The 25,607-nt window shown below is 43.8% G+C and overlaps 1 protein-coding gene across 1 annotated transcript in view; it reads left to right on the forward strand.

The window, feature by feature from the left end:
- The window catches only part of LOC124615682 (diacylglycerol O-acyltransferase 1), a 153,724-nt gene that overhangs the window by 118,262 nt on the left and 9,855 nt on the right, over nt 1–25,607 (forward strand). The window contains exons 8-11 of the mRNA XM_047143712.1: nt 20,890–20,998; nt 21,115–21,159; nt 21,251–21,429; nt 21,725–21,875. Coding sequence (XP_046999668.1) covers nt 20,890–20,998; nt 21,115–21,159; nt 21,251–21,429; nt 21,725–21,875 — 484 coding nt within the window. The remainder of the gene's footprint in view (nt 1–20,889; nt 20,999–21,114; nt 21,160–21,250; nt 21,430–21,724; nt 21,876–25,607) is intronic.

The following is a 25,607-nucleotide window of genomic DNA, read 5'->3' on the forward strand; positions in this document are numbered from 1 at the left end:
AATCAGCAACTCTGATAATAAAATTAAAACAATTTGGAATATTATTAAAAGAGAAACAGGTCAACCAAGAGCAGAGGAAGACAGTATTACCATCAAATTGAATGAAAACTTTATGAACAAAAAGTCAGAAGTTGAAAATATTTTTAATAATCATTTTCTAAATGTTGTGGATATATCAGGATCCAGGTGTTCATTAGAAGATGCTAGGCTGTTAATGGAAGAGGCCATACCTATGCAATTTGATACAATTGAAATCTCACCCACTTCTCCCTCTGAAATTAGGAAAATAATAAACTTGCTTAAAAGCAAAAACTCACATGGAATTGATGGCATTTCCAGCAAAATACTAAAAGCTTGTTCTCAACAGATAAGTAAGATTCTCAGCCACCTGTGTAATAGCTCTCTGGAACAGGGCATTTTCCCTGATAGACTGAAATATGCTATTGTTATACCTTTGCATAAAAAGGGGGATAGATCTGATGTCAACAATTACCATCCAATCTCCCTTCTAACAGCTTTATCCAAAATTTTTGAGAAAGTAATGTATTCAAGAGTAGCTTCACATATCTGTAAAAATGAAGTACTAACAAAATGTCAGTTTGGTTTCCAGAAAGGTTTTTCAACAGAAAATGCCATATATGCTTTCACCAGTCAAATTTTGAATGATCTGAATAACCGAACACCTCCCATTGGGATTTTTTGTGATCTCTCAAAGGCTTTTGATTGTGTAAATCATGAAATTCTGCTAGACAAGCTCAAGTATTGTGGCATGAGTGGGACAGTGCACAAATGGTTTAATTCGTACCTAACTGGAAGAGTGCAGAAAGTTGAAATAAGTAGTTCTCGTAACATGCAAAGATCAGCACTTTCCTCAAACTGGGAACTATCAAGAATGGGGTTCCACAAGGGTCAGTCTTGGGTCCTTTGTTGTTCTTATTATATATTAATGACTTGCCATTCTATATTCATGAAGAGGCAAAGTTAGTTCTCTTTGCTGATGATACAAGTATAGTAATCACACCTGACAAACAAGAATTAACTGATGAAATTGTCAATACTGTCTTTCAGAAAATTACTAAGTGGTTCCTTGTAAACGGACTCTCACTGAATTTTGATAAGACACAGTACATACAGTTCCGTACAGTGAATGGTATGACGCCATTAATAAATATAGACCTTAATCAGAAGCATATAGCTAAGGTAGAATATTCCAAATTTTTAGGTGTGTCCATTGATGAGAGATTAAATTGGAAGAAACACATTGATGATCTGCTGAAACGTTTGAGTTCAGCTACTTATGCAGTAAGGGTCATTGCAAATTTTGGTGATAAACACCTTAGTAAATTAGCTTACTACGCCTATTTTCACTCATTGCTTTCATATGGCATCATATTTTGGGGTAATTCATCACTGAGGAATAAAGTATTTATTGCACAGAAGCGTGTAATCAGAATAATAGCTGGAGTCCACCCAAGATCATCCTGCAGACATTTATTTAAGGATCTAGGGATATTCACAGTAGCTTCTCAGTATATATACTCTCTTATGAAATTTGTTATTAACAACCAAACCCAATTCAAAACTAATAGCAGTGTGCATAACTACAATACTAGGAGAAAGGACGATCTTCACTATTCAAGATTAAATCTAACTTTGGCACAGAAAGGGGTGAATTATACTGGCACTAAAGTCTTTGGTCACTTACCAAATAGTATCAAAAGTCTGGCAGATAACCAACAAGTATTTAAGAAGAAATTAAAAGAATTTCTGAATGACAACTCCTTCTACTCCATAGAGGACCTTTTAGATATAAATTAAGAAAAAAAATATAAAAAAAATTAAAAAAAATAAAAAAACACAAAAAATAAAGTTTTTATATTAACTTAAGTATGTTGTTAAATTAACCTAATTATGTCATGTATTGGAAAATTTGACTCGTTCCACATCATTACGAAATATCGTATTCATGATCCATGGAACTAGTATTAATCTAATCTAATCTAATCTAATCTAATCTAATCTAATCTAATCTAATCTAATCTAATCTAATCTAATCTAATCTAATCTAATCTAATCTAATCTAATCTAATCTAATCTAATCTAATCTAATCTAATCTAATCTAATCTAATCTAATCTAATCTAATCTAATCTAATCTAATCTAATCTAATCTAATCTAATCTAATCTAATCTAATCTAATCTAATCTAATCTAATCTAATCTAATCTAATCTAATCTAATCTAATCTAATCTAATCTAATCTAATCTAATCTTAACCTGTGAAGGGAATGTCCTCACAGAGAAAGTTAAGGTCATGGTGTACAGGTATGATGTGAAACCATGTCCCCCATCATACGAGGTGCCTCAAATGTTCATGCTTTCGGCACACATCACCCTGCTTCACAGTAGAATCAAAATGCGGCAGCTGTGGACGATCACACCACCAAGCTAGTCCTTGTGAACATTGACCTTTTGCATGTCAACTGCATGGATCACCACCCCTCACAATCACCAGTTTGCCCAGGTTTAAAGAAAGAACAGGTCATACATGAATACAAATCTATTGAGTGTCTTTCATATACTGAGGCTGGAAGAAATATGAATGCCTACATGCTGTGGATATGACAGTCAATTACATCACAACGATCAGTCCCCCCAACCCACACCACCTCTACTTGCACCAAGCTGTACCTCTGACTGCCGCCCCCCCTCCCCCTCCAATGGTTAATGCAGTATGTTCTTCAGGAACCACTTCTCACACCCAGCCACAGAAGCATTCACATTCAGTGTCAACCAATGACCCCTCAGGATCCCTCTCCCTAGCAACCCGTGGACCAGAGGCCTGATGCCAGACAATGGCTGAAGGAATCCCAGCCTATGGAGATCCAGGGCTGTCCACTCTTGAGCTCACCCCCCTCCCCCTCCCCCCCCCCCCCCCCCAACCCCCTTGCAGGTCTGGGGATTATAACAGGCCTGAAGTATTCCTGCCTGTCATAGGTGATAACTAAAAGGACTCTCCAACCTTTTGGCTTACTAAGTTGTGGTTCGCTTTCAATGTTTGACCCCCATCTTTCCAAAGTACAGGCCATTTGGGGAAGGACACCTTATATGATGCACGAGATATCCGTAGTGCGATTTGATCTTCTGCAGCCAGCCGGGGTGGCCGAGCGGTTCTAGGCACTGCAGTCTGGAACCGCGTGACCATTGTGGTTGCAGGTTCGAATTCTGCCTCAGGCATAGATGTGTGTGTGATGTCCTTAGGTTAGTTAGGTTTACATAGTTCTAAGTTCTAGGGGACTGATGACCTCAGAAGTTGAGTCCCATAGTGCTCAGAACCATTTTTGATCTTCTGCACCTCTTATTGTTGTGGCTCTGCCACTTCACCCACAATGCAGCTATATGGGTGAGGACACCTTCCAGGGTACATTGTCCTCTTCTGTTGTCCACTACCTTCTTTTGCTCCCATGACAACATTGGATTTCTCTGCACCCAATATCCAGTACAGTAGCCAATCCATCATGGAGGGCTGTAAGGTACCATCTTGGTTGTAGCTGCTGACTACACAGGGATCACACTACTGATGCCTGAGCTGCAACCTCCCCCCACATATGCCAAGAAGTAGTTGCCCAACATCCTGGGGCATTGGGACTCCCAGCAATGGCTATTGTGCCAGGTGGCCTTTGCTGTGGGTGGGTGGTGCCTGTGGGAAGAGCCCCTAATCTGCATGGGTGGCATCAGGGCAGATGACATGCAATGAACTGTACAAAGTCATGTTTTTCTGGGGACCGAATGGTCCCAGATGTCTCTAAGACAGGGAAGGTAGAATTCATTGCTGTGACATGACCCCAAGTTGCCCTCCCTCCCTAGTTACCCCACAGGAGGAAAGCAGAGCTATGGAAAGAAGTCTTTGTCTTGTTATTCAGTGTGTAGCAGAACTGATGGGGACTCCTTTCTGGATATGAGGCCTATTTTTTCTTGAACATCTGGAGGATGTGTTTGGATAAGTGACAGCATTGTCCAAAATGCACAATAGGTCGGTCCTTATTCAGAGGGCATCCCCAGCCCAGACCTAGACATTACTTGCCTGTGACAAGCTGGGTGATATTCCTATTTCAGTCAGTCCCCATAACAGCCTCAACATGGTGCAGGGAATTATTTTTGATCGTGACCTCCTGCTGCAGTCTGACAATGTGCTATGTGCCAATTTAGAATGATTTGGCCTTCACTTTGACCAGCATGTCTAGAAGGGGCCTAAAGATAATAGGGTTGCCACCAGTGCCTTCATCTTGGCATTTAAGAGTGACTCATTACCTGAAAAGGTCAAGGTGATGGTATACCTCTGTGACATCAAACCAAATGCCCTCCCCCCTTGTGGTGCTTTAAATGCTGGAAATTGAAGCTCATGTCTTCCCGGTGCACTTCCATGCCACATGTAGAGATTGCAGATTTAAACTGCATCTGAATACCCTATGTGCTACATGTGGAGAGCAACTGTGGAGAGCACCACTCCCCCCCTGCTCACCAGACACCATCGTACTCCAAAAGAAGTGGAAAATTAAAGTGTAAAAAACCCTAGACAGGCTGTTTTACTGCAAGGCTAAACTGAAATATGAACAGTTGCATCCCATTGGCTTGGCAACTCCATATGCTGCAGCTACATTGACGTCACCCTCACTTGCATCTTTGCCTCGTACAGTGGGCCCTCAGGGCAGCCCGAATACATCTGTCCCCTTAGTACTTGGTGGCATATTTTCTCCTATTGTCACCAAAGCACCTACATTGGGAGCAATAACCCCCCACCCTTCCCCCAGCTGGAGAATCAACAGCCTCCACTGGCTCCTGTTGCATGGAAGGGGTCCTTTGCCCCACTTTCTTCAAATGTCTCCACCAATGACATGGTGGACACTCACCAGTGGCTGAAGGAGCTACAAGCTGCTGGATGAAAGGCTTCATGGTCTTCCTCCATACCTGAAGCTACTTCGGAGAAGTCCTCCCAGCCTGCCCCTAAAGAGAAGTGAGAGAGCAAGCAGCTGAAGTAATAGTCTGCCAAGAAACAGGAAACTCCAGTGGCCCCCATATCACCACTTGTGACAAAGCAAGCTGGGATATTTTTACTTCCCCTCTTGTTTTGCCATCTGCCTTTTTAAATTCGTTTTTTTCATTTTTGACTAATTACTATTAACATACATGAGTATAATCTGCATTTCCATAAAAGGGAGACTCGCCCCCACTTTTAAAGAAGATAACACCAGATCTAATTTTGTGCTTATTTTATGTATGTAACTGATTTTCTAATCTATTTTGAGTATTCCTATTTATTATCTTTTATTATAGGGTGAAATCAGTATTGTTTCTTAACTTAAATTCTATTGTTGACTTATAAACAAATATAAATTCTGTGCTAATTAAACATTTGGGAGACAAAACAATAGCATTCTTTAAGTGTTTATTTGACTCTATTCAAAAACATGTTAAGAAGCCAGCCCTTAATTCCAAAGTAATTAAGTTTTGTCAGAAGTATTATGTAATATTTGTTAATTTCATCATTGAAACAAATAATTCAGCCTAACCCTTGTAGTAGAAGAAACTGTTAAAAGGAACAAATTTTTCGATGTATTCAGTTAGTTTGAGTTAAGTTTAATTGTAATTTCTGTGAATTTAACTTCGAACTTATTCGTACCTATTATTGTGAGGATATGTAAGGGCCTGATTTTTGGTCCCGAGACGGTCAGTCCGTGGCAGTTTTTCAGACACTAACTTGTGTTCGTTAGAACAACAATGCATCAAATTAACTGTGAAATAAGTGTAACACAATTAGGCCATGTGTTAAAACAATGAGTGTCTGTTCAATATGTACTGCAATATTCTGTAACACTTGTGAACTGAACTGTGTGGTTAGGTTTTTACTGCTCGTATATGTTCAATAGTAAACTACTCTAGCAGTGTGTGGATGTTTGCAGGCAAACTATTAACGAGGCTTATCAAAAGTTATATAATAGTGCACTGGCCATAAAACTGCATTATTGTGGGATTGTGAATAGTGAAACTAAAATCTGAGAGACAGAAATGTGCACTTGTCAGCTACATCATTTAAAGCAGTCCATGTTTGACTTCCACCCTACAATTTTTCAACCAGTAAAGCAATGCAGTACATAGACACAGAGGAGACAAATGAAGAAAAAAAAAAAAGGCGGGCGATCCATCGCACAATCCCTATCAGGCCTGGATCAGAGGATGTTGGGGATTTTAGCATCCCCTGAGGACCTGACTCTTGCTGACTTCTCAGCCACAATGGAAATGGAGACAAATACTCAACTGGTTGTGGCAGGTGACACTGAGACATAATCTGCCTCCTTGATCCCTTCATCCCCTTCCAGACGACAGACAGCATCACCCTCCAGTGGGACTGTGGTTGTTGTTTCTCCCACCTGGCTGAGTTGTGACAACTTTCAAGTGTTACACCTGCTTTTTGTGTTGCCCTTCAGGAAACCTGGTTTCCTGCAGTGTGGACCCCCGCTCTTCGTGACTATTGGTTGTACTGCAAAAACTGTACTGCCTGTGACAGACTGTCAAATGGGGTCTGTATCTATATCCTTAACTATGTCTGTAGCAAACGTGTGCCTCTTCAAATCCCTTTACAAGCTGTGGCTGTCAGGGTGGGGGCAACACAAAAAATTACCATCTGTAAAATCTACTTTCCTCCAAATGGTGAAATGCTGCACCACATATTGGCTGCACTAATTTTCCAACTCCCCTCCCCTTTTCTGCTTATGGGTGACTTTAATGCCCATAACCTGTTGTGGAGGTGAACTAAGATTACTGGCCGTGGGAAAGATGTCAAGGATATACTTACTAACTCAACTCAACCTTTGCCTCCTCAATACAGGTGCCACCACTCATTGCAGTGTGACACACAGCACATGCTTGGCCATTGTTCTCTCTATTTGCAGTCCTGGCCTTGTCCTGTCTATCCACTGTAGAGATCATGACAACCTGTGAGGTAGTGATCACTTTCCACCCAATGTTCCTCACCTGGATGCATGCCCAGATGGGCTCTTCCCAAGGCTAACTGGGATGCTTTCACCTCTGTTACCCCTGTTGAATCTCTGTTGCATGGCCCCATCGATGAGGTGATACAGAAGATCACCACTATCATTGTTGCCGCAGCTGAATCAGCAACCCCTTGTTACTCAGGTTGCCCCTGGTGAAAGTAAATGCCTTAATGACATTTAGAATTCACTGTGGCCATTAGACACCATAGGTGGGCTCTCCAATGACATAAGCATCACTCATCCCTGGAGCACCTCACTGCCTTCAAACAGCTCTGTCCCTGGGTCCACCAACTCCTCAAATGATGGAAGCAGGAATGTTGGGTAAGATAAATCTCCAACACTGGAACATGAACCTTTCCTTACCAGGTTTGGACCAAGCTCAGATGCCTTCACAGTTATTGGACCCCTGCAGGTGTCCCTGGAATTTCCACACTTGGAACTGTATCCGCCAATTCAGTCATAATAGTAGGGGGTCTGGCTGAGCACTATGCTCACACCTCTGTGGCTGAGAATTACAGCTGTGCCTTTCATCTTCTCAAACAGTGGGTGGAACACATCATCTATTGTTCGCTACATGCCACCCTGGGGCATATAATGCTCCATTCAGAGAATGGGAATAGTTTAATGCCCTTACCGACTGTCCTGACATGTCCCCTGAGCCAGACCACATCCATTTCCAAATGATTAATCATCTGTTAGCAGATTACCAACACTGCCACCTTGCTGTCTTGAACTGCATCTTGAACACTGGTGAATTTCTGTTAGTGGCGGGAAGTATCATTGTTCCAGTGCTAAATCCTGGTGAAAATGAGCCAGATGTGGGTAGCTGCCAGCCTATCAGCCTCATCAACATTCTGTGCAGGCTGCTGGAACATGTCACCCAGCGGTTGTGTTGGCTCCTTCAGTCTAGGGGGGCATCTGGCTCTGTCCCAGGTCAGTTTCTGCCGAGGGCAGTCCACCACTGACAACTTGATCCACGTGGAGTCTACCATCCAATTGGCCTTTTCCTGGCAACAACACCGTATTGCCATTTTTTTTGACCTGATGAAAGCATACAATGCAACTTGGCTACACCACATGCTTGATACTCTGCATGAGTGGGGCCTCTGGGATCCACACCCAATTTTTATACGGAACTTCCTGTCACTCGGCACTTTGAGTTTGGGTCAGTGCTTCCCACAGTCTGTTCCATATCCAGGCAAATGGGAACCCACAGGGCTCTGTCCTGAGTATCCCCCTCTTTTTAAGTGCCATTTATGGTTTTCACTAGCAGTGGGATCCTCCCTATCTCCCCTCCTATATGCTGATGACTTTTGTATTTCCTTCTGCTTCTCATCTATTGGTGTGGCTGAACATCGACTGCAGAAAGCCACATAAAAAGTGCAGTTATGGTGCTCTCAATCATGGCTATCAATTTTCACCTGCCAAGACTTAAATCGTGCACTTCTGTCATTGTCGTACTGTCTATGCCCATCCGGAACTTTACTTCGATGACCAACTATGTAATGTATTGGAGACTTGCTGCTTTTTGGGACTGTTCTTTGACTCCTGCTTAACTTGGCTTCCCTATCTTTGCCAGCATAAGGAAAAGTGCTGGCAGCGTGTTAATATTATTCAATGCCTGAGCCACACCAACCGGGATGCTGATTGCCCTAGAATGCTGCAGCTGTAAAAAGCCCTTGTGCAGTCCCGTCTTGACTATTGGAGCCTGATGTATGGTTCAGCATCACCCTCAGTGATGAAATTGCTGGACCCTACACACCACTGTGACGTCTGACTTAGGACAGGAGCTCTCCAAACCAGCCCAGTGTACAGCCTCCTCATAGAAGCTGGCGTTCTTCCATTGCGGATTAGGCAACAGCAACTGCCCACGTCATAGTTCCCCTCACCATCTAAATTACCATCTCCCTTTTTCCCTAACATGATGATCCATCCCCCACAATGCTGGCCCAGATCAGTGATTCTAATTGCAGTCCATGTCCAGTCACTTCTAATTGCACTTGACAGTTTCCCTCAGCGAGCTTTCCAGCGGGTCCATTCATGTATTTTTCCATGGTCCATGCCTTGACTAAAGCTTCATCTGGATGAATTGCAAGACTCGAAAAGCTCAGTTCCACCTGAGGCCCTCTGCCAGTAATTTTTATCTATTCTCAGCCAGTTCCAGGGCTCAGAAATAGTCTGCACCAATGGCTCGATGGTCACATTGGCTTTGCTTATGCTCACTTTGGCCATACGGAACAGTGCTCCTTTCAGGATAGCTGCAGTGTTTTCACTGCAGAGTTGGAAATAATCTCTAGTACTCTTGAGCCAATCTGCTCCTGCACAGGTCAGTCCTTTGTCATCTGTAGTGACTCCTTAATCAGCCTACAAGCCCTCGACCAGTGCTTACCTCACTGTCCTTTGGTAATGACTATCTAGGAGTCACTTCATGTCCTCAAATACAGTGGACATTAAGTGTCCTTCATTTGGACCCCAGGGCATGTCGGGATCCCAGGCAATGCCTTCATGACAGGCTGGCCAATGGGCTATCAGCTAACCAACTCTGGATATTGGCCTGCCAGAGACTGATCTCTCATCACTCCTTCACCGTAAAGTTTTCACCATCTGGGATACTTGATGGTGCTTACTAAGTACACTAAATAAACTATGTTTTATCAAGGAGACAACAAATGTGTGGCTGTCATCCATGCGAGCCACTCACAGGCACTCTGTTGTCCTTCGTCGGCTCTGCATCGGCCATCCTTGGCTAACTCATGGCACCACCTCTGTCGTGAGGACCCTTCATGGTGTTGCTGTGGTTTCCACATGACTGTCATCCACATCTTGTTCAACTGCCTTATTTCGGCCACTCTGCAGTGGACTTTTAACCTTCCCACCACATTCCCAATGGTGGTTTGAGAAAATGCCTCAATGGCTGATATTTAAAGTTTCATTCGTGAGGGTGGGGTTTTTATCACTCAATCTAAGGGTGGACATCAGCCCTTCTTTCCCGGGCCTCCACCCTCCCTCCATTTTAACTCTTCCTCACTCTTTCTTTGCTTCTTGTTCGCATTGGTGTTGATTTTTTTTTCCTCTCTGTGTGCCTCTAGCCTTGTTGTTTAGGTTGGAGGTTTCAGTGCACTGCAGAGTGGCTGACTCATCTTTTTTATTTTTGCAGTCAGCCAGCCCAGGCCATCTGCAATATTATTTTAATGCTTTCCACTACTGTTTCCTTTTCGTGTAAATATTCCCCTTTTTGTTAGCAACTTTCGTTTTGTCTTGCAGTGTGGTTCAAAGCTAGTTTAATGCTTTTTACTTTTCCCGACTCCTTCCGGGAATGCTTTTAACCTGAGACCTGTTTGAATGTGGAAAAAGGGACTGATGACACTACAGTCTGGTCCCTTTACTCCCTAAACAAACCAACCAACCAACCAACCAACCAACCAACCAATCTTGTTCTGTCCCAATGCTCAATGCAGAGAGCCCTTTGAACAAACCTTGCCAATCAAAGGTTATGTGTGAAAAGAACTGTAATAACAATTGGGACAAGCTTTCTCTGCTGCTCTTGTGAGTGTCAAACTGTTTCATGCAGTTGGGTTCTGAACTGATGTTTGTTGATGTGGTCTCATTCTCATTGCTGACAGGCAGTGATCCTGTAGTGAGACCAGTCCTCCTGGCCCATTCATGACTGACCTGGCCACTAGTCATGTGATCATTCAGTGTAAATAAAATGGCTACTACTTTAACCTGCCAGAACTATAACACTTTATTTCCTCCTCTTCAGTGGTTTGCATTGCTCTTCAAGAAACACAATTCACTGATGACCACTCTCCAATGCTCCATGCTTACTGTGCCCCCTGTCAGAACTGTGTTGGTCTCAAGAGGGTATCTGGAGGGGTTTGTACATAGATTTGTACAGATGTCATCAGTAAATGGCTTCCCCTTCAAATTTCATTGGCAGCAATAGAAGTGTGGGTGCCAATGACCTCAGTGATTAACATTTGCAATGTTTGCTTACCTCCGGGTGACTTATGTATGTTGAATTGACAACATCAATAAAACATGTCCGCCCCCCCTTCCCCCATTTTCTCCTAAAGGGGGTCTTAAATGTGCATGAATTCACCTAATAGGGCTTCTCATTGATCAGCTTCTCACAGACCATGATATGTGCTTCCCCAATGATGGTTCTCATATCCACTTCAGTGCTACCTGTTGAGCCCTACAATTATTCTAACATCCTCCTTTGCAAACCCATCTTATCACTTTTAAGCTACTGTGTGCTAAGGCTCATTATGTAATTACACAGTAAGAAGGAATACTGGAAGGGCCAAGCGCCATGGTCTATGATCAGAAGCTGTTCTGGGTCTTGTATCAATTCAACAGTTCTTGCAGAATGCCAGATAACCTACTTTGCAACAGCATTGGTGTCCTCTTCCTATCCTACTACCTTTCTACTGCAGAATGACGAGTTGAAGAGATCCTCTTATGTTTCACTGCCCACCAAACTGAATCCTATGAAGAACTCGACTGAATCAAAACTACTTCAGGTTCTTGCCTAATCACACAACACAGCCCCAGGTCCTTATTAAATTCAGTCAGATGGTCAGACACCTGAACGTTCCCCAAAGGCAACATCTCCTTAGGATCTTCAACTGTATTTATCTGCAAGGTGCCTTTGCCTCAAAATGGCAACATAGCATAGTAGTCCTAATCCTTAATCCAGGCCAGAGCCCTGTATCTGTTGACACTTACCAGCTGATTAGCGTGACCATTGTACTCTGTAACCTGCTTGAAAGGATGGTTGCCAACAGATTCTGCTAGTTTCTGAACTCTCGAGGTTTTTTCATGCCTCCATCAGTGTGGTTCCTGAGACGGATGATCCATAACCACCAGTCTGCTTAGGTTTGAAGCAGCAATCTGACAGGCTCACTCTGAAGTCCAGTACCTTACTGCAGTCTCTTTTGATCTGCATGAGGTGTAAGGTACTGCTTTATCACATTATAGTTACCCTCCATGAGAGCTGACTACTGATTTTTTTAATTCATCAGTTTTTATCCCACCAGTTGTTCCAGGTTAGTCTGCACTTTGTCCGACCCACCCCATCATTTCTCGATGTGGATCTGCACTTCTGCTCATTATCCAGCTGCTGGGTGAGGACTCCCCCCCCCCTCCCCGGGGTGTTTTTTCCTCCATCCGTCGCGCAGTATCATTTTCTGCACCGATGATGGTAATGGACTTGTTTGATTGTTTGCATCTGATATTCAGCACGGTAACCAGTCCATTGTGGTGGGGCTGCCAAGTGCCCTGTTGGCTGTAGCCCCCTGACGATTACACAGGGATCACTCTGCTGATGTCTGCACTGTTAACGCCCCACGTATGCCAAGGAGTAAATGAGTCTCCCTGGGGCATTGGGACTCCCGGCAATGGCCATCTACATCTACATTTATACTCCGCAAGCCACCCAATGGTGTGTGGTGGAGGACGTTTTACGTGCCACTGTCATTACCTCCCTTTCCTGTTCCAGTCGCGTATGGTTTGTGGGAAGAAAGACTGCTGGAAAGCCTCTGTGCATGCTTGAATCTCTTTCTAATTTTACATTCGTGATCTTCTCTGGAGGTATAAGTAGGGGGAAGCAATATATTCGATACCTCATCCAGAAACGCACCCTCTCGAAACCTGGCCAGCAAGCTACACGACGATGCAGAGTGCCTCTCTTGCAGAGTCTGCCACTTGAGTTTGGTAAACATCTCTGTAATGCTATCACGCTTACCAAATAACCCTGTGATGAAATGCACTGCTCTTCTTTGGATCTTCTCTATCTCCTCTGTCAAACCGACCTGGTACGGATCCCACACTGATGAGCAATACTCAAGTATAGGTCGAACAAGTGTTTTGTAAGCCACCTCCTTTGTTGATGGACTACATTTGCTAAGGACTCTCCCAATGAATCTCAACCTGGCACCCACCTTACCAACAATTAATTTTATAAGATCATTCCATTTCAGATCGTTCCATATGCATACTCCCAGGTATTTTACAGAAGTAACTGCTGCCATTGTTTGTTCCGCTATCATATAATCATACAATAAAGGATCCTTATTTCTATGTATTCGCAATACATTACATTTGTCTATGTTAAGGGTCATCCTGCCAGGTGGCCCTTGCTGAGGCTGGGTGACACCCGTGGGGAGGGCCCCTGCTCAGAGTGGGCGGCATGATGGCGGATGACACGCCATGAAGCATAGTATGTCATCTCCTGCTGGTGGTCAACCACCAACAGTCTCTAAGTGTTCAAGTGCTCAATTTAATGTGCAGAAATGTGATCCCAAATCGTTCCCCTCCCTAACCACGCCATGGGAGGAACACCAGGCTAAGGATGGCGGCGAATTTTATTCACTCCTGTACCTTTTATGTTCGAGAGCTGATGGGAATCCTTCATGTCAATGAAGCCACAGTTTTTTGTTGAGTATTTAGAGGACAAGTTTTGGGAGGTGGAGGGATCATTCAAAATGTGATCTGAGTCAGTCTTGATCAAAACAGCATTCTCTGCCCAGTCACAGGCACTACTCTCCTTTGACAAGCTGGGGATGTTTCTGATACCATCACACCCACAAGAGCTTAAATATGGTCCAGGGTATCATATTTTACAGGGACTTTCTTTTGCAGTCTGATGAGCTGCACGCCAATTTAGAACGGTGAGTAGTTCATTTCATCTGGTGTGTCCACTGGGGTCGGAGGGATAATCACGTTGCCACCGGTGCCTTCATCTTCGCCTTCAAGGGTGACACATCACCCAAGGTGGTCAAGGTGATGGTCTACTGCCGTGATGTAAAGCCATGTATCCCTCCCCTGATGTGGTGCTTTAAGTGCTGAAAGTTCAGGCATATGTCTTCCCGCTGTACTTCAAGCATCACCTGTTGGGATTGTGGACGTCCTTCACATCCCAATACTCAATGTGCCCCGCCTCCTATCTGTGTCAACAGCAGAAAGCACCATTTGCCTTGCTCAACATACTGCAGGATTCTATAAAAAGAAAGGAAAATTATGGAATTCAAGATCCTGGACTGACTGACCTACACTGAGGCTAAGAGGAAATTTGAAAGGCTCCATCCCGTGTGCATGACATAATCTTATACTGCCGCTATAACTACTGTTCCAGCCCCATCTGTTCCACTTCTTACAGTTGGCTCCCAGTGCCATAAGACTCCACCTGCCCTCTTGATGGTGTGGGGCACTTCTACCCCTGTTGCTCCTGCACCACCTACTTTGGGAGCAACACCCCCCTCCCCCAACCATTGGGGACATAAGTCCCCACTTCTAAGCTGGAGAAGTGTAAGACAGCTGTGGCTCCTCTCACTAGGAAGGGGTGCCTTGGGTCACTCCCTTCCAAGGTTCATACCAGTGGCAAACCAGACACCCACCAGTGGCTGATGCAGCCACAGGTAACTGGTCATAGGGCTTCACGAACCGCCTCAGTCCCAGAGACAGAATCAAAGAAGCCTTCTCAGCCAGAGAAATCAAAAGAGCAGCTAGAGAAATCCAAAAAGACCCCCTCCCCCCTCCCAGAACAAGGAAATTGTGGCACCACCTACACCACCACAACCTACAACGTCTGCGTCTGCATCTGTGTCTGAGGATGAGGTGGAGATTCTGGCATCTGCTGAGGACCTAGACCTTGCCAAACCCTCAAACACAATGGATATAGACTGCTCAGGAACTGTCAGTGGCAGCAAGTGACCCTTGGGCGTGAACTGGCTCAGTGTTTCATGCCTTCCCTGCCTCACGATAACATTGATCTCCAGTGTAATTGCTGCAGTGTTTTCAGTCACCTGTCTGAGCTACGGCAACTGTTAAACTTTACACCTGCTTCCTGCATTACCCTCCAGGAAACATGGTTCCCAGCAATGCAGACCCCTGTCCTCCACAGCTATAGGGGATATTACAAGAACCGTAGTGAATATAATAGTGTGTCAGGCGGAGTTTGCATCTGTCCTGAACTCGGTATGTAGTGAACCTGCATCCCTTCAAACTCTTCTTGAACTATTGCTGCCAGGATAAGGACAATGCAGGAAATAACTGCCTGCAACATTTATCTTCCTCCAGATGGTGTCTCACCCCTGGTCTTGGCTGCACCGATTCAACAACTCACTAAACCTTTCCTACTTTCGGGAGATTTTAACACCTATAACCCCTTTTGGGGTGGCACCGTGCATACTGGCCAAGGTAGAGATGTTGAAACTTTACTGTCTCAGCTCAACCCCTGCCTTGTAAATACTGGGCCCCAATACATTTCATTGTGGCTCATGGTAGTTTATCGGCCATTGATTTATCACTTTACAGCTCAGGGCTTCTCCCACCTGTATACTGGAGAGCCCACAGTGCCTTGTATGGTAGTAACCACTTCCCCATCTTCCTGTCACTCCCCCAGCAACATGCTCACGGACGCCTGCCCAGATGGGCTTTAAACAAGATAGTGAGGAGCTTTCACCTCTGCTGTCACCAGTGTATCTCGCCCACATGGTACCATCAATGTGGTGGTTGAGCAGGTCACTCAAAAGATTGTTTCTGGGGTGGTAAACACGATCCTGTGTTCATCGAGGTGCCCCCCCCCCCCCCCAAGCTAAAGATAATACCTCGGTGTTCGCTGGACATTGCTCAGGCAATTAAAGACTGTAGATGGTCTCTACAGCTACATATGTGGCACCCTTCCCTGAAGCACCTAATAGTTTTGAAACGGCTTGATGTCCATGTTTTCCAGCTTACAAAAAGATGGAAACAGGACTGTTGGGAGAGATATGTCTCAACCATTGGGTGCCATTAATCACCTCCACAAGTCTGGATGAAGATCAGACTTGTTTTTGGGTACCAGACCCCAGCAGGTGTCCCTGGCATTAACATCAATTTGCATGTTACCTACCAATGCAAATGAGATTACCAAGCACTATGCCAGAGCATCTGTGTCACCAAATTAGCCCCCATTCTTTCGCACCCTCAAATGGTGGATGGAAGGGAAGGTCCTCTCGTTCACTACACATCAGTGAGCCTTATAACGCCCCATTTACAGAGTGGGAGCTCCTCAGCACCCTTGCACTTTGCCCTAACACAGCTCCTGGACCAGATCAGATCCTCAGTCAGATGATTAAACATCTGTTGTCTGACTACAAGCAACACCACCTTGTCATCTTCAACTGGATCTGGCACAACAGCATCTTTCCATCACAATGGTGGGAGAGCACCATCATTCCTGTGCTCAAACTTGGTAAAAACCAGCTTGATGTGGATAGCTATTGGCCCATCAGCCTTACCAATGTTCTTTGTAAGCTGCTAGAATGTATGGTGTGTCAGCGGTTGGGTTGGGTCCTGGAGTTACATGGCCTACTGGCTGCATGCCAGGGAGGTTTCCACCAGGGTCGCTCTACCACTGATAATCTTGTGTCCCTTAAGTCTGCCATCTGAACAGACTTTTCCGGATCCCAACACCTGGTTGCTGTCTCTTTTGATTTACGAAAAGCTTAGACACAACCTGGCAACATAATATACCTGCCATGTTTTATGAGTAGGTCTCCCGGGCCCCACTCCCAATTTTTATCCAAAATTTCCTGTCTCTCCATCCTTTCATTGTCAAAGTTGGTGCCTCCCATAGTGCCACCCCATCCAGGGGAAAGGGGTCTCACAGGGCTCTGTATTGAGTGTTTCTCTATTTTTAGTGGGCACAGCACCTTCTCCATATGCAGATGATTTAAGTGTTTTGTACTGCTCCTGCAGTACTGGTATTGCTGAGTGGTGCCTACTGGAAGCCATCCTCAAGGCACATTCAATGGGCTCTAGCCCACAGCTTCCAGTTTTTAGCCTCAAAGTCGTGTCATGCACTTCTGTCAGCATCGTACCATTCATCCAGAACCAGAACTTTATTTTAATGATGATCCACTAGCTGTAGTGGAGACATAACGATTCTTAGGACTTGTTTTTGATGCCTGTTTGACTTGGCTTCCACACCTTTGTCAGCTCAAGCGGAAGTGTTGGCAGCACCTCAATGCCCTCTGCTGCCTGAGCAACACCAACTGGGGTGCATATCACTCCATGCTGCTGCAGCTCTACAGAGCTCTTGTTCAATCCAGCCTTGACTATGGGAGTGTGATTTGTGGGTCAGTGGCGCCCTCAGTGTTGCATTTACTTGACCCAGTGCACCACTGTGGAGTTAAACTAGTGACAAGAGCTTTTAGGTTGAGTCCAGTGACCAGTGTACTGATGGAGGCTGTAGTCTCTCCGTTGGAGATCAGACGTGCACAACTGCTGGTCAGTTACAGTGCACACATTTGTAGCTCTCCTGAGCATCCTAATTACAGTCTCCTTTTCTCAACCATAGTGTTTCATCTCCCGCATCAGCAACCCAGGTCAGAGCTCATGACTGCAGTTCGCATCCAGTCCCTTCTGTCTGAACTGGAGTCCTTTCCTTTACAACCTCTCCTCTAGGTCCATACGCATACACCTCCATGGTGTAAACAGAGGCTGGAGCTTTGCCTGGACCTTTCACATGGCCCTCAGGACTCAGTTAACCCTGCAGCTCTTCGTTCTTATTTTCTATCTGTCCTCAACATGTATCAGGGCCATGAAGTAGTGTACACTGACAGCTTGATGGCTGATGGTCTTGTAGGTTTCATGTATGATCGTGGAGGAAATATTGAACAGCCCTACTTGCCAGATGGCTGCAGTGTTTCCACTGCAGAGCTGGTGGCCATGTCTCATGCCTAGAGCACATCTGCTCATGCCTGGGTGAGTCATTTCTTCTGTGCACTGAGCTGCCTACAAGATATTGCCAGTGCTACTTCACCATCCTTTGGTAGTGACCATCCAGGAGTCCATCTATGCCCTGGAATGGTCCAATCATTCAGTGGTGTTTGTCTGGACCCCAGGACATGTCAGAATCCCAGGAAATGAACTAGCTGACAGGCTGGCCAACCAGATGACACAAAACTGCTTCTGGGGATGAGCATCTCTGAAACTGACATATGTTCAATATTATGCCACAAGGTTTTTCAACCTCAGGAGATGGAATGGCATAACAGTACATACAACAAACTGCTTATTAAGGAGACTACGAATGTGTGGAAGTCTTCCATGTAGGTGTTTCGCAGGGACTCTGTGGTTCTCCATATGCTCCACATTGACCATGCTTGGGTGGCCCATGGCTACCTCCTGCACTGTGAAGACTTATCTGTGTCAGTGCAGTGCCCAGTTGACAGTGGCCTATATTCTGATGCACTGTCCTACTTTGACTGCCCTGCGACAAAATCTTCGGTTACCCCACTTGTTGCTGCTAATTTTATCTGACACCTCATAGGCTGATTTAGTTTTAACTGCGAGAGTGGGTTTTATACTTCTATGTAAGTTTTAACGTGTGTCCTTCACCCTAGTACTTCTAGGAAGGAGGTTTTAATGTGTTGCTTGTGGCTAGCTTCTCCTTTCTATTCTCATGGTCAGCCAGTCATGGTAATCTGCTTTCTCATTTTAATCTCTTCTACCTGTTTCTTGTGTCTCTGTGGTTTTCTTGTCCGCTTTTGTCCCTTTAAGTGTTTGTTGCCCTTCCATTGTTCTTGTGATTTTTCCTTTCTTTCAGTTTTGTGTTGTAAGTCCGATTTGTTTTATTCTCACCCTTGTGGTATTGTTTTATTCAGAACAAGGGACCGATGACCTAGCAGTTTGGTCCCTGCCCCCCTCTTTTAAACCAATCAGCCAACCTGCACTTTGTTCAGCTTCCCACAGGTCCAAGAAAAGGGTGTCCCACAGGGCTGTGTGTTGAGAATCACTCATCACAATCAGTGGGCTAGTGACCGCTGCTGGGCCATTGATGAAATGTCTTGAATGTCGTCAATTTTTTCCATTTGGTACAGCTCCCACTCTGTAGCCATTGCTCAAATGGTATCAGGCACGCATCTGCATGGGCTCTTTCCCATGATTTCCAATTCTCTCTTACAAATGCAAGGGTTATATATTTCTGCCATCACACCAAGGTATATTCTGACCCAGAACTCTACTTTAGTATCCAGCCCCTGGATGTTGTAGCACAGTCAGATTTCTTGGGGCTCCATTCTGATAAAAAGCTGACAGGGTTTCCACATATTTATCACCTGAAGGCTAGCTGTGTGTGGAGGTTTAACACTCTAAGCTTCCTTGTGCATAATCTCGAGGTGCAGATAATGCCATTGTTACCTGTATTTACCGGGCTCTTCTTTTGTCCCAGCTGGCCTATAGTTGTCAGGTTTGACTTGGTAGCTCTTTCAGCTCTGAAACTGTTAGACTTGGTCCACAATTGTGGCACACATGTGCCATTGGTACCTTCTGGACTGGTCTCGTAGATAGCCCCATTGCAAATTGGGGATATTCCCTGTTAAAATTGGACATTACCAATTCTTGGTCTCCTATGCAATTGCCATTCAACTACTCCCTCATCAGCTCATGTATCCCTTTCCCTTTTCATATGAGGGGTGTCATTGTGATAACTGCACTTTGGTGGGATTACCAGTTGTAATTTGCATTGCTTCCATCTGCTAAGATGTTTTCTCATGCACTCTGCTTTCTCATACACTCCCTCTTTTATGGTGTCCAGACTGTGGATTGGGACTGATATCTTCAAAGACCCTAAAGCCAAAGTGTCATTGCAGACTACTTTGGCATCTATTACATCCAATTCTTAAAGAGTTCCAGGGTGCTATAGTATCTTTTACTGACAGCTCTACAACTATGGATCAGACAGGATACACTTCTAATTTTCTGATAGTATGGGCTGCCATTCACTGCTGGGACCATGTACTATATTTACAGCAGAGGTGACAGCTGATAGCACAGCCCTGTGTTTTATTAAACTTCCTTCCGTTGATCACATTCTAAATCATACTGTCCCAATGAGCAGTCTCTGGGCTATTGAGTGTTGCTGTTCTTGCCGCACTGTGGTCTCTACTATTCATGACCACCTTGCTGACCTTCCTTTGTGCTGCCTATAGTTCTTTTCTCTGGGTCCCATGTAATGTGGGTGTCCTGGAGAACAAACCAGCCAAAGTTTGTCTAGCGGAGCAGTTACTTGCTCCCTGTCAGCTTTGCTGATCCTAGCTGTAGGTTTGCAGTTGCACATGAGATTTCTGCTCACTCAGAAATGGAATGTCATCTGGTGGGCTACTGCACTATTTAACATACTCTGCACAATCAGGGAGATTGTGTCATTACACTCTTCCTTCTGCTCGAAGGAATCCACAGTCTTACGTCATCTCTGCATCAGTCGTACCAGGTTAATCCAGTTGTGTGTAATGAGCCACGTCCACATTGTGATTGTGCAGCCTTAAAGATATTGGCTCATACCTTGGTAAAATGCCCTCTCCTTTTGGTTCTCCATGCTAAGTATAGACTTCAGGACTCATTGTCTCTAATATTGATGAACAATTTGTGAATGGTTGACCTACTTCATAATTTCCTGCATGAAAGGATTGCACGCGGGCGTGGGTTGAAAGCTAGTGTTAATACTGTTTCATGTTAAATGTTTCTCTGCTTCAAACATTAGTTCACAACAGATGAATGGTTGCCACTTCATTTTACATACAAGTTAAGATATTTTTGTGAAATTCTCTTCTGTAATCATAACAAGATGTGAAAGCTATGTACTACACATATATCAAGATTCTTTCTCTGTTGCACTATAATTGCATTTAAAGAATTCATGTTTTTTATTATTTCCTTTGTCCTTTATTTCTCCTTTTCGTTTCGTAAGGTTTTTGTTAGAGATTTGTGAATACAAGTGACAATTTCTGTAGTCTAATAATCTAGGAGGACACTGAAAAATGAGCCAAACTTCACATTGCTTGTTCCAGGTTTTTGTTGAAGAGGATATTGGAAGTTCTAGTTGGTTTCCAAGTAATGATGTCATTGTGTCAGCAGTGGATCATACCATCTGTCAAAAATTCACTCATACCATTTTCAGTGAGTATATTAGAAATCCTGCTCCCCCCCATGTACAAAAAATTAGAGAAATAGAGCAACAAAACTTTAATTTTGTTGTGTGTTTGTGGTCTATTTAAGTCTCAATATCTTTACAGAATATGGATGTAGCAAAGGCAACTGAACGTCTCCTAAAACTTGCTGTAAGTAATTTTGCTCATATTGATGCATTTATATACCACGACTGAAATATTTAATCACTTACCTTTATTTTTTCCCCCTCCATCTTTTCAGATACCAAACCATTTACTGTGGCTGATCGGCTTTTATTTATTATTTCATTCATTCTTAAATTTGGTGGGTGAACTCCTGCACTTCGCTGACAGAAATTTTTACTGTGATTGGTGGAATGCAAATAACATAGATATATTCTGGAGAACATGGAACATGCCTGTGCATCGCTGGGCTGTAAGGTAAGCTTTGTTATTACACAGTAATGTGAAAATGAGATGCTTTTCACAGCTCCACAGTGCTGGTATGATAAGCGAAGGTTGAGGTCCACGGACAAAGACAAAAGCATCAAGGATTTTGTAAGATTTTCTGAACACAGTACAAAAGTACAAGACTGCTGTTAACTTGTCCACTTAAAGCTTTACTTAAGATACTGTCTTATATAACAAAGTAAAGATTAAAGCACTGTAAAATGATTTATTTTGTGTGTTTATTATTATTATTATTATTATTGTTGTTGTTAATTTTGTTTTACAGGCACTTGTATTTACCACTGGTTGAGATGGGTTATGGAAGGACAGTAGCAAGTGTGATGGTATTCTTTGTAAGTGCTTTCTTCCATGAGTACTTAGTGAGTGTACCATTACGAACATTCAAGACTTGGGCTTTCATGGGAATGATGGGGCAGGTAAGAAACTTGTCATATTATACCACAGTATGTGAAAAAGACTTCAGGTGAGAAGTTACCAAAAAAAGATAATTCAAAGGAATCATAACTGGTGAATTTTCAAGATTGAGCATTCTGTTTTATTGTCAGATAAAAATTGAATAAGGTGCCAATTAAGAGAGCAGGAACATTAACAGAAGCACGTTTATGTAATGTATACAAAGTATACACTGTGTGTGTGCGCGCCTCGGTAGTGAGTGTTTTTGTTTGTGCATACGTATAATGTTATAGTGAACTAAAATATTGTGAAAGTGTGTCTCAACCGTCCAGAAAACAGACATGTCAAATCATAAACTACTGCAAAAAGTGGGACACAAACTGATGACCTGTACAGCATGTGGCAGTACTGCTGCAGAAAGTATTCTTTGGCTCCTCCCTATGTCACCGTCACTCTAGTTCTACCTTGCATCTTAAAATTTTAGCAGTTGGCTTACTTTATTTCTTCATTTGTTGTCTTCTGTTGATGTACTGGCTGAAAAAATAGGTGTTGGGTGTGCAGTACTGTCTACTGTAAATGATGTAGCCGACAATGCACAATTGTGTTTCAGTCTTTTACATTCACTTTTCACAAACTCCCAATAATACACAGTTATATATAGCTGTGTACTATTGTTCTAACTACCCATAAGCCTCATTAATAGTAAAAACATAACCACGTAATTCACAGTTCTTTCGGAATAATCAGATACGTATGGAACAGACACTGTCATTGCTTTAACACACAGTCTATTTGTGTAACACTTACTTCACTGTTTAGTTCATGCATTGTCGTCATTCTAACCAACACAGGTTCCTCGTCTGAAACATGGCTGTCGACTGACGGTCTCGTGACCAAAAATCGGGCCCTTACATATCACCACAATAATAGGTTCTGGAACTACACATTGTTCAAAATTTAATTTTCAGAAATTACGATTAAAACTGAACTCCTTAAATTAACTGAATACATTGAAATCTTTGTTCTTTTTAACAGTTTCTTCTACAACAAGAGTTACGCCGAATTACTTGTTTAAATCACAAAATTAACATACATAGTTACACAAACAATACTTTTGACAAAACTGTTAATTACTTTGGAATTAAGGGCTGGCTTTGCTAACATTTTTTCGGATAGAGCCAAATAGATCCTTCAAGAAAACTATTAATTTTTTTCCAAATGTTTGCAATTAGTACAGACTTCATATTTGTTTATACATCAACAATATAATTTGTTACAAAAAAATTACTGATTTTTGCCCTATAATGAAAGATACTAACTAGTAATAGTCAAAATAAATAAGAAAATCAATTACATACATAAAACTAAGCACAAAATCAGATCTGGTGTTAAGTTATTTAAAACTGAGGGCCAACCTTTCTCTTTTATGGAAATGCAGATTATATTCATGTATGTTAATGACAATTATTCAAAAGTGAAAAAAACGAGTTTAAGGAGGCAGATAGCAAAAGGAGGGGGGGGGGAAGTAAAAATTCTCCTACTTGCTTCGTCAAATCACCCCCTCATTGGATTGACCAGATACACTCCTGGAAATGGAAAAAAGAACACATTGACACCAGTGTGTCAGACCCACCATACTTGCTCCGGACACTGCGAGAGGGCTGTACAAGCAATGATCACACGCACGGCACAGCGGACACACCAGGAAACGCGGTGTTGGCCGTCGAATGGCGCTAGCTGCGCAGCATTTGTGCACCGCCGCCGTCAGTGTCGGCCAGTTTGCCGTGGCATACGGAGCTCCATCGCAGTCTTTAACACTGGTAGCATGCCGCGACAGCGTGGACGTGAACCGTAAGTGCAGTTGACGGACTTTGAGCGAGGGCGTATAGTGGGCATGCGGAAGGCCGGGTGGACGTACCGCCGAATTGCTCAACACGTGGGGCGTGAGGTCTCCACAGTACATCGATGTTGTCGCCAGTGGTCGGCGGAAGGTGCACGTGCCCGTCGACCTGGGACCGGACCGCAGCGACGCACGGATGCACGCCAAGACCGTAGGATCCTACGCAGTGCCGTAGGGGACCGCACCGCCACTTCCCAGCAAATTAGGGACACTGTTGCTCCTGGGGTATCGGCGAGGACCATTCGCAACCGTCTCCATGAAGCTGGGCTACGGTCCCGCACACCGTTAGGCCATCTTCCGCTCACGGCCCAACATCGTGCAGCCCGCCTCCAGTGGTGTCGCGACAGGCGTGAATGGAGGGACGAATGGAGACGTGTCGTCTTCAGCGATGAGTCGCTTCTGCCTTGGTGCCAATGATGGTCGTATGCGTGTTTGGCGCCGTGCAGGTGAGCGCCACAATCAGGACTGCATACGACCGAGGCACACAGGGCCACCACCCGGCATCATGGTGTGGGGAGCGATCTCCTACACTGGCCGTACACCACTGGTGATCGTCGAGGGGACACTGAATAGTGCACGGTACATCCAAACCGTCATCGAACCCACCGTTCTACCATTCCTAGACCGGCAAGGGAACTTGCTGTTCCAACAGGACAATGCACGTCCGCATGTATCCCGTGCCACCCAACGTGCTCTAGAAGGTGTAAGTCAACTACCCTGGCCAGCAAGATCTCCGGATCTGTCCCCCATTGAGCATGTTTGGGACTGGATGAAGCGTCGTCTCACGCGGTCTGCACGTCCAGCACGAACGCTGGTCCAACTGAGGCGCCAGGTGGAAATGGCATGGCAAGCCGCTCCACAGGACTACATCCAGCATCTTTACGATTGTCTCCATGGGAGAATAGCAGCCTGCATTGCTGCGAAAGGTGGATATACACTGTACTAGTGCCGGCATTGTGCATGCTCTGTTGCCTGTGTCTATGTGCCTGTGGTTCTGTCAGTGTGATCATGTGACGTATCTGACCCCAGGAATGTGTCAATAAAGTTTCCCCTTCCTGGGACAATGAATTCACGGTGTTCTTATTTCAATTTCCAGGAGTGTAGATATTGCAAATAGCTAACTGGACAAGTCAATGACCACAAGTGACCCCAGAAATTGTGTTTAAAATCCACACACACACTAAAATATTACATAAGAGATCTTAACAAAACTACAATACATAGTTTTCTTTTTCAAATTCTAACTTATGTGAACTGGCCATGTGAAAATCCCAAAATAATTACATACAGTGTGTTGTACATTTACGTAAAATATCCACAAGTTATGCTTTCAACAAAATTTTGCCTCTTCATCATAAGTGATGTCCTTTTTGGGTAAGTGAAGAATACATTTAAAGATACATGTCATTTGATAAGTCCTATCTTGCTTAAAATAACAAATCCTCATGAGCTGCAATAGACAGAAAATTTCACTTGCTCAATGTTTGGTGTTTTTCACAAGCACATTCACTCTTTTAATGAGCTTTTACACATTTTCTCACAAAGTTGTCCACACCATCAACAGGTCAAAGTGGCAGTTAGTAAGTAAATGCATTGCTACCAGTTCACTTGAAGGTTGTTCTCCTCTGCCACAGTACATGAAAAAATCAAAGTACCCTACTTTAGTACACCTACTTTTACTTCTAAGTAAGTCTAAAAAAAATGTTTCACTAATGGCAGATGATAATCATTACATCATAAACAGGTACATTAAATAGTTATCATAACATTACAATAATTAGCACTAAAATTGACTATAGTACAAAAGGAAATGACTAGTAAAAATTTAAAATCGAGTGCACATTACACTACAAAA

Source organism: Schistocerca americana, chromosome 5 (assembly GCF_021461395.2).
Source record: "Schistocerca americana isolate TAMUIC-IGC-003095 chromosome 5, iqSchAmer2.1, whole genome shotgun sequence".
In the NCBI taxonomy this organism is placed as follows: Eukaryota; Metazoa; Arthropoda; class Insecta; order Orthoptera; family Acrididae; genus Schistocerca; species Schistocerca americana.